The 10,721-nt window shown below is 36.7% G+C and overlaps 1 protein-coding gene across 2 annotated transcripts in view; it reads right to left on the minus strand.

The window, feature by feature from the left end:
- EXOG (endo/exonuclease (5'-3'), endonuclease G-like) overlaps window positions 1-10,721 on the minus strand; it is a 30,542-nt gene that overhangs the window by 12,355 nt on the left and 7,466 nt on the right. For both annotated transcript variants that reach the window (XM_011999490.1, XM_011999491.1), the window contains 3 exons: window positions 10,232-10,371; window positions 8,023-8,099; window positions 4,727-4,841 (listed from right to left, as the gene is read on the minus strand). In XM_011999490.1, the coding sequence (XP_011854880.1) occupies window positions 4,727-4,841; window positions 8,023-8,099; window positions 10,232-10,371 (332 nt within the window). The remainder of the gene's footprint in view (window positions 1-4,726; window positions 4,842-8,022; window positions 8,100-10,231; window positions 10,372-10,721) is intronic.

Consider the following 10,721-nt stretch of genomic DNA (forward strand, 5'->3'; position numbering starts at 1 on the left):
ATATATAACTATAACCACCCTGCCTTTCCTACTATTGCAAGGTAAAGGGATAAACTCCAAGTTAAACACCAGAAATTTCTTCTGTGGTCTGCTACTGGTAGGTCTGAATTTCCTTACCAATTCTAGTACCCTGTCCCATGCTTTGATAAGAGGAGACATGTCAAATTAACATCCTTTATAATTTGGTCCAAATTTCACTTTATCTTGCATATATATATATATAACATGAGCCAAATAAAATACCTCTACGGGCTGGACTTGCCATAAGAGGCCTCAGTTTACAAACCCTGCTATAGGCAAAACTCAGACTACATTATCATTAGCAAACATAAATGTAAATGCTACAAACCTTGACCAGTATAAATGATAGATCAAGATTAAAGGTTTAAGTATATTATGTAAAGTATATGATGCAAAGTTTACCAACAGAAGAACTAAGTATATATGACTAGCAGAGTATGGTGCAGTGCAAGAAGTAAACTTAATAAATTTCATAATTTTATGGAGATAAATTAACTGTTAATAAGTGACAAGTCACAAGTTAAAAATATATTTTAGTGCTCATTATTCTGAGACATAGAAATAAGCACCAGAACAAATAAAAACTGGACAGTGGGATAAGGAGTATAAGTGAGACTTTACCTTTTCATCCTGCTTTGTACTGTTTAAATTTCATTACAATGTCATATACTTCCAAAATTATGTTTTAACATTTAGCACTTTTGCCATTATGCACATATAATTGCATAATTTAAAAAATTTTTAAAGTTTAAATTCAAGGAAAGATAGTTTGCCAATTATGACTTTAATGCCATGAGCGAAAAAAAAGCATCAAGACTAAACCATGTTTAATATAAAGTATCTAATTTCACAAGTCCTAACATAACATGAACTCACAAACTCAAAAGCATTATCTCTACTTAGAAGACTACAAAGATTGTGCTTTAAAATTAATAAAGAGGCACCTGAGCTTTGGGCTTCTGTGGATAAGAAAGGAGAAATAAAAAAGAATCTTAGAAATCATAGGTTTATGAGTACATGCACCAAAGAATACAAAAAACACTGGTCTTCATTCTTATGTTAGCCTCCAAGGGAGTAATAGTAGCTAATATTTACTGAACATTTCCTATGTGCTAACTACCAAGCTAACAATGATACTAGCAACTCAGTGAGGTAAACACTACTACTATCCAAATATCACAGATAAAACTGAACTTTACAGAAGTTAGGTCATTTTCCCAGGACCACAAGCAAGCAAGTATCAAAGCAAAGATACAAGGCCAGATCTGACATGAAATATATAACTATAACCACCCTGCCTTTCCTACTATTGCAAGGTAAAGGGATAAACTCCAAGTTAAACACCAGAAATTTCTTCTGTGGTCTGCTACCGGTAGGTCTGAATTTCCTTACCAATTCTAGTACCCTGTCTCATGCTTTGATAAGAGGAGACATGTCAAATTAACATCCTTTATAATTTGGTCCAAATTTCACTTTATCTTGCAGATATTATTTGAAAAATTCCTTGATACCGGACTGTGAACATTCCCCAATTTCAGTATAAATGAAGTTTCCTTTTCTCTTCTTTTAATGTTATTCTTTTTTATGGTTCTGAGGATTAGGAAAGTAACAACGTATACTTTCTCTGTCATGGTTTCTGTACTCCAGATAGACTGGTAGCCAATGCAACTGGAAGCAGAGAAACTCATTAGAGGCCTCTGCAATACTGCAGGTGTTCAGAGCTTCAGTATGTCTAAGTAAAAGTTATTTTTAAAAAAGGGAATTAATAAAAGTTATTGGTTCAAAGTAATTAAGAGTGAGAGATGACTGCCAGGATGTGAAATACAGGAGAGGAAGAAAGTAATCAAGAATATTTTGGGGCATGCCATTTACAGTTCTGTATACCTTCCTCCCACATGACAGGTACTTGAAGATTTGCTGCACTGATGATTTACCGAATTAAAGATTTGCCAGTGTGAGCATGGATAGGTCCTATAAATTAACAGACATATGGAAAACTAACAATATGAGCTAAGAAGCCCAGAATCTGAAAGAGAATACCTAAGACCAGCAAGCCTTTAAAATAAAAACAAGAAACAAGACTATTACTCAAAGTATACTCTTCAGGAAGCTGATCTTCACTGACCTCACACCACTGATCATTATGACACTAAACAGGGTGAGGAGAGGTGAGGTCTTTTGAAACTCTTCAAGGCTAGCTTGAACATGCTTGAGTATCATTTCACCGATAAACTATTTTAATATATCTTTTAATATTTTATTTAAATATCTATATAATATTTAATATATAATTTTTAAATTCTGAATTAATTCAAAGCTTAGGATTTGTAAGAACAGCACAAAGAACTCCTTCCTTTATATCCTTCGATCAGATTTACCAATTGTTAACCTTTTGTTCTATTTGCTTTATCACTCTATTTTCCCCAAGCTTTTTAAAAGTCACAGACACACCCTTTTACTTCTAAACACTTCAGAATATAACTTCCTAAGAGCAAAGATATTTACTTTATCACAGAACAATTTTAAAAATCAGGAAATTTAATACTGAAAATACACAATTATCTAATTTACAGACCTTGAATGTTGCCAATTCTCCCAATAACATCCTTTTTAGCAACTTTTTTCTGGTCTAGGATCTAATCTAAGATCATACTCTGTATTTTGTTTGCATGACTCTTTAATCCATTAATCTAGAACAGATAGTTTCTCAGCCTTTGTCTTTTATGACACCAACACTTTTGTAAAGTAGAAGTCAGCTGTTTCACAGAATGTCCCTCAATTGGGGTATGCCTGATATTTTATCCTGCTCAGTGCATCACACTAGGAAGTACAGCGTATCACTAAGTCCCATCACTAGCAATACTAAACTTGATCACTTGGGTACGGGGATGTTTCTTCACTGTAAAGTTACTTTTTACTTTGTGATTAATAAATAATTTATGAGGAGATACTTTCAGACCATGTAAATACTGTATTCCTCACAGAACATTCACTCACTAGTTTTAGCTAGTGATGATTCTTGCCTGAATCAATTATGGTGATGTGTGCAAAATGATTTGTATAACTCTTTCATTCTTGCAAATTTATTAATTGACATTCTATGGTAAGCCGAAGCTTTTCTTTACACCCTATATATTTACATATTTATTGAGTATGGATTCTTATTTAATTCAATAGGTTTATAATCCATTTTATTTTGATATTCAATAGCACCAGATACGGTAAATGGGAGCTCCTTCAAGCTGATTCACATGTCCTTCTGACATATCCCCACCCACCATTTGTCTCAGCACTTCCTTGGCTTACTCCTCTTCAGGTATACCACTTTGTAAACTACCAATATGGAAGGCTAGCTAAGAATTTCCCAGCAACATTAGATGTCTGAAGCTCTCACACCACTAATTACACTCTCCTATCTTTAATCTCTCTTTCAGTCTTAAAAGTGCTCACGTATTTTGCATATTAAAAAAAAGAAGCTTCTAGAAGAAAAGCTTTTCTTCCCATTTATTCAACTCACTGTAACACTGTAATCTGGTTGTTTTTATTTTATTTTTATTTTTTTTGAGACAGTCTTGCTCTGTCGCCCAGGCTGGAGTGCAGCGGCGCGATCTCGGCTCACTGCAACCTCCGCCTCCTGGGTTCAAGCGATTCTTCTGCCTCAGACTCCCAAGTAGCTGGGACTACAGGCACGTGCCACCACACCCAGCTAATTTTTGTATTTTTCGTAGAGATAGGGTTTCACCATATTGGCAAGGCTGGTCTCGAACTCCTGACCTCGTGATCTGCCCGCCTCAGCCTCCCAAAGTGCTGGGATTACAGGTGAGCCACTGCACTCGGCCTGCAATCTGGTTGTTATCCGGAACTTCTCCCTCTTCCTTACTCAAACAAATTATTTACTCATGGTTACTCTTTCCTGTGTTCCTCTATTATTCCTCACTCCAACGGCTTGTATGTCTTAACTCCTCTCCTTGCCTCCAATCTCTCCTTTAAATGCTCCCTTTTCCCACCTATCTCTTTACATGCTGCTGCCAGAATATTTTTTATAAAACCCAAATATCACATTTATCCCAGGCTTAAAACAAATCTATGACTTCTTAGTGCCTAAAAATTAAAAATCAAGTCTTCATCATAGAATAGAAAGTCGTGTATTATCTCACCCGTCCACCAGTTGTTACAGAACTCCTCATCCCCCTTGAGCCACCCACACTGTTTTGCACCATAAGCTCCAAACTTTATGAATGATATATAAATCCCAAAACCCTGATGTTGACCACAAATGTCCTGTGCTCATCCTGCTCCAACCTCTGGAATCCTCAGGGTCCACTCCTGACTCTTAACTGTCAAGGTATAGCTCAATATCACTTCCTCTTTTAAGCATTCCTGACCCATATGAGTAGAGCCCATCAGTCCTTTCACAAGACCACACCGTGTTTATCTCTATTACAGCATGTCACATTTTAATGTAATTGTTAACATCTGTCTTCCACTCTAAACTGTGAGTCCCTTGAAGTCAATAGTTGCTTTTATTCATCACTATATGCTCTACGCCTATCACTCCTAACAGGTGTTCAATAAACATTGTTGAATAAGTGAAATTAAAAAGTAGAATGCAAAATTTTTTAAATGATAAAAATAAAAAGCAGAATGCAAAGTGAGATTATAATATCATACAGATAACATAAACCTGACTGTTAAACATCCTTACCTGGTAACTAACTACTTTTTTTCCATCGCTTCTAGTCTGAGGTAACGTCAAAGGCCCAGATACCACCCAAACATCTTCAAACCTTTCTGTCAGTTCTCGACAGTACATTTCTATTCTGAAAAACAAATCAAAAAAAGTATGATATTCTCACATATATACGTGTAAGATAGCAGCAAATCATATCAATACCTACGAAAGATACCAAGAAAAACTGCATTTGAGAAATTAACAAGAACATAGCACAAAACATTATAAGCACACAAACAATTATTTTCCCAGTTTGCTTACTGCACAGAAAAACCTTAAAAATCACATATACTAACAAAACTGTCTACATTTTTCTTCATGTGCACTCAGAGTACATTCTGGAATTCAAATTTCATGAACTTAAAACTTTTCTTATGCCATAATTCCCAACCAGCTTTCAGGAATTATATATCATTCCAACAAGATGATATACTTTATTTAACCATTCCTCTTGCAGGACAGTTGGGCTTATGTTAACATTTCTTAAATAATGCAACACTGTATCAATTCCTTCAGATAAATTTCAAGGACCAGAATTACTGAATGTATTTATTTTAACTCGTCATCATATGTAAAACTAACATTTTTAATAGGGCTATATCACTTTACTCTATAAGCTCCAAAATACAACAGCAGTTTCACAACAATCTTTATAATGCTGGGATTTATCATTTAAAAACTGTTTTTGTCAATTTACCAGATAAAAATGGCAAGTATTTTTTTTTCTTTTTTCTTTTTTTGAGATGGAGTCTCACTCTGCCGCTCAAGCTGGAGTGCAATGGTCCAATCTCAGCTCACTGCAACCTCAACCTCCCGGGTCCAAGTGATTCTCCTGCCTCAATCTCCCGAGTAGCTGGGATTACAGGCGCCCAAATGGCAAGTAGTTTTAATATGTACTTTCTTACACTGCAGTTGGAAGATTTTTTTTTTTTTTTTTTGAGACGGAGTCTCACTCACTCTGTCACTAAGGCTCAGCTCACTGCAACCTCCGTCTCCTGTTTTTTTTTTTTTTTTTTTGAGACGGAGTCTCACTCACTCTGTCACTAAGGCTCAGCTCACTGCAACCTCCGTCTCCTGGGTTTAAGCGATTCTCCTGCCTCAGCCTCCTGAGTAGCCGAGATTTTAAGTGTGTGCCATCACACCTGGCTAATTTTTTTTTATTTTTAGTAGACACATGGTTTCACCACGTTGCCTAAACTGGTCTCTAACTCCTGACCTCAGGCGATCTGCCCACCTCGGCTTCCCAAAGTGCTGGCATTACAGGCATGAGCCACTGCGCCCGGCCCAGTTGGAAGAGATTTCTAAATGAGAGATAACAATGCATTTCCTCATTCCTCAGTTTCTTATCCAAAAAGTAAAATCCAATTATTTTTATAGGCTGGTATAAGTGCAGTGGTTTACAACTAATTGTTCACAACCGGTTATATACTTCCTTGTTCCTTCTCTACTCCCACTGCTTCACTTGACTGGCCTTAAAAAAATTTTTTTAAATTATTTTTAATAGCATATATATATGCCCAATTACAAGGTAAAGTTTTCCTCCCAGAAATTTATCTCTTGGGAAAAGAAAATGTTAAATGCTTCCACAGGTATGCAATCAGCAAATCCAGAATATGGAAAGGAAATTCTAGGACAAACATCCTAGATCTTCAACAGATAATTTGAATGGGGGGCGGGGAGGAAAGAAAGGGAAACTTACAGATTAATAGGAACTAAAGAGATATATCAACCAAATTTTTGTGTCTATCTTGTTTGAATCCTGATTCAAACCAACCAACAACAACAAAAAATCAAAGACAACCAAGAAAATTTGAACTGACTATAAAATTGGTAATAAAGAATTACTGTTAAATTCTTTAAGGGCATTAATAATACTGTGTTTATATTTTAAAAGAATCCTTATATTCTAAATATATATAACAAAACATTTATGGATAAAATATCTGTAATCTGCTAAAAATAATCTGAGTGTGTCAAAGTGATGGTATGTAGATGAAACAAATGTCGCCATGACTGATAACTGCTGAAGTCTCTCGTTGGTGCAGGGTGCTCTCTTCATTATTTTAAACCACAAAGTACTATATGGGGAAAAACACAACAGCCTGAAAGAACCTCAAACTGTTAGTTTTAGATGCATAAAGAAACCACCTGACAGTGTCAGAAAAATGTAGAAGGCCCAGATTATTTTATAGTTAGGTTCTATCAAAAACTGGTTAATAGTGGTCAGGCGTGGTGGCTCATGCCTGTAATCGCAGCACTTTGGAAGGCCAAGGTGGGCAAATCACGAGGTCAGCAGTTCGAGACTAGCCTGGCCAACATAGTGAAACCCCATGTCTGCTAAAAATACAAAAATTAGCCGGGTGTGGTGGTGTGTGCCTGTAATCCCAGCTACTCGGCAGGCTGAGGCAGGAGAATCGCTTGAACCCGGGAAGCGGAGGTTACAGCGAACTGAGATCGTGCCATTGCACACCAGCCCGGGCAACAATGTGAGACTTTGCCTCAGGGGAAAAAAAAAACAAAAAAAAAAAACTGGTTAATAGTTATATTAAACTATGCCCCAACTTTTTTTCAAGTTCAGGAACTTTTTTTTTTTTTTTTGAGATAGGGTCTTGCTGTGTTGTCTAGGCTGGAGTGCAGAGGCACAATTACCACTCACTATAGCCTCAACCTCCTGGGCTCAAGTGATTGTTCCACCTCAGCCTCCTGAGTAGCTGGGATTACAGGCATGGACCAACACACTTGGTTCATTTTTTAAATTTTTAGTAGAGACAAGGCTTCAGTACGTTCCAGGTCAGTCTCAACTCCTGCTCAAGCAATCCTCCTGCCTCGGCCTCTCAAAATGCTGAGACTATAAACATGAACCACAGACCCTGGCCTAAAGCTCAGGAGCTCTTGAAATACAAAACTGTTTTTTTAAAGAAGCTAAGAAATATTGGAATACAAGAGAAAATAATAGTGTTCACTGAACATACTCAAAAAAGATGCTGCCTCAATTACTAAGATTATTATTTTGAGTCATTTCTTTTGAAACTTGACTTTTGAATAGTGGCAAACATGATCAAAAAAGCAGGCTATGTTTTGAAGTCTGATCTTCTGTAGAAGATTGTACTCCCAAAATACAGCAGAGAAAACTGGCCCAAAGTACTTACCTTCAGAGGCTTAGCTTTTGAAAAATAAAGACAGAAACAGCTAATAGGCACATTAGTACATTCTCCTGTCACTTCATTTATCTTCCACAGAATCATGTTTTTAAAACTCTCATCCCTCACCTGTTCCAATATCCAGAATTATTATCAAAATCCTGAGGCACAATGTTAGAAAGGTAAAAGGTTTCAGCCATGGCTTTCTGTAAAGAAAGAAACATAGTAACTTGCACTGAAATGTTTCCTCTTTAAAATACATTTTATTAAAAAGACACACAAAAAGTTTCCTATTTATACATTAGTGCTAGGCAATTATTGACTACTTGTTTCAATAAATGAAAGCCATAATTATTCCAGGACAGAAAGCTCTTATAATAATTATTCAAAATGAGGACTACAAAGTAAGTAGTTAGCTATGCTTATCAATGATAAAATCCAAACCTATAACGTGAATTCTAAGAACTAAATATTTCCAACACAAAGCTTAAGGGCAAATTCTGGTTTTAAGCCTCTGGCAGAGTTTCTCAACAGAGATCAATTTTCACAAAAGTTATTTTAGTACAGTACAAACACACTAGTTCAAAAGTGACAGAGAAAACGTCCTTGTTCTTCTGAATATCTGGCCACTATGTGTTCATTCACTTCACATTTCTGATCCAAATACCCAAGGCTCTACCTCACTGTAATTTCTTCACTGATCTATACTAACTGCCAATGCTACAAGTACCTTCTCTTCAAGCAGTCACTCTCAATCTTGGGTGCACACTGGAAAAATCTTGGAAGCTTTAAAAATATTGACATTGATGCCTGGGTCTCATCCCTGAGATATTCCAATTTTATAAGTATGAGGTTCAGATCTGGGCATCAGGATTGTGAAAACTTCTCCAGGTGATTATAATGAGTGTCCAAGGTAGAGAATTACTATCTTAATGACATAATTACCAATAGTTCACACAACAAATGTCAATATCATGAAAGATACTCCTCCACTTTTTGGCAGGAAAAGCATTCTAGATTAAAGAAGACTAAAGAAATATGATAACTAAATATAATGCATGATTCATGATTGAATACTGAATCAGAAAAGCTATAAAGGACATAATTAGGACCATGTGGGAAAGCTGACTATACATTGTATTTTAGATAATATTACTGCACAAATACATAAAAATGTATTAGTATACACTTCTTGATATACTTGTATTTATATATATTATATTCATATATACAAACATCCTTATTCTTAGATGATGCATACTCCTGAGCAATCTATTTAGAAATAAAACATTATGTCTGCAACTTTGTCAATGGTTGCAGAATTTACCTATGTATACGTAAATGTATCAATATGTTTGTTGTATTATTTTTTCACCTTTTCTATGAATTTCTACAAATTTTCTGCAAATTAAAAGCATTTTTCAAAATAAATTAGCCATGCATGGTGGCACATGACTGTAGTCCTAGTTACTTGGGAAGCTGAGGAAAGAGAACCATATAAGCCTAGGAGTTCAAGACTATATTGAGCTATGATTCCACCACTGTACTTCAGCCTGGGCATCAAAGCGAGACTCTGTCTCTAATTAACTAATTAAAAATAAGTGAGTAGCCGAGCACAGTGGCTCACGCCTGTAATCCCAGCACTTTGGGAGGCCGAGGTGTGTGGATCACCTGAGGTCAGGAGTTTGAGACCAGCCTGGCCAACGTGGCAAAACCCCCCGTCTCTACTAAAAATACAAAAATTAGCTGGGTGTGGTGGCGGGCACCTGTAATCCCAGCTACTTGGGAGGCTGAGGCAGAAGAATCACTTGAACCCGGGAGGCAGAGTTTGCAGTGAGCTGAGATCGTGCCATTGCACTCCAGCCTGGGCAAGAGAGAGAAAGACTCCATCTCAAAAAATAAATAAACAAACAAACAAAAATTAGCTGAGCATGGTGATACACACCTGTAATCCCAGCTACTCAGGAGGCTGAGGCACAAGAATTGCTTGAACCTGGGAGGCAGAGGTTGCAGTGCACCGAGATCAAGCCACTGTGTTCTGAGCTGGGCAACCGAGTGAGTGAGACTCCGTCTCAAAAAAAAAAAAAAAAAAAAGTGAGTAGCTTCAGCTCCCAGTGGCTTTCCAGTTCCCTTCATATACCACTTAGTTTTCCTCATTCAACCTGTTTAAAAATGTCTCAGCATGTGATTGAAAGAAGAGAAATAAAGTCAGGAAGAAAAATAAGAGTATGGAAATTCTCAAGTTTTAAGGTTTAGCTCCTAGGTTTTTAATCTCTAATTCCTGTTGTATGTATAACATCAGCCCCATATTCCCATCCCTCCCCCAAAGTATGCCTACACTTGAAAATTTGTTATTTCCTGCTGGAGCCATGTGTCCTCGTGACCACCCACTTCCAACATAATCTTCATTGAAGGCACTGAAGGTTGGAGGGATATTGGGATCAGGCTTAAATTTACAATGCTTTCTGTCTGCATCACCTGAAGAAAAACACACAAAATGGGTATGTTATCAGTAGACAAATGTCCCTCAAGATTCTCTAAGCAAGGCAAGCTGGCTGCTACTGGCTGGTATCTCTTCAAGCAATTAATATTAGGGACTGCATGCATGTCTCAAGTTCCTGGGATAGTTCAGATACTTCATCTGAATTTAGAAAGTACTAGTCTAGGAAAGAATGCTTTTCATACAGTGTAGCTACTGTCTCTTATACACATCTAGATGTGTATAAGAGACAGCAATGATGGTAGGAGTGTAAACTTGAAGAATCTACCTAGAAGCCAATTTGACATTAATTATCAAGATCTGGTAATTCCACAGGACCCTATCAAGA

Source organism: Mandrillus leucophaeus, unplaced genomic scaffold, assembly GCF_000951045.1.
Source record: "Mandrillus leucophaeus isolate KB7577 unplaced genomic scaffold, Mleu.le_1.0 Scaffold595, whole genome shotgun sequence".
NCBI classification, from domain to species: Eukaryota; Metazoa; Chordata; class Mammalia; order Primates; family Cercopithecidae; genus Mandrillus; species Mandrillus leucophaeus.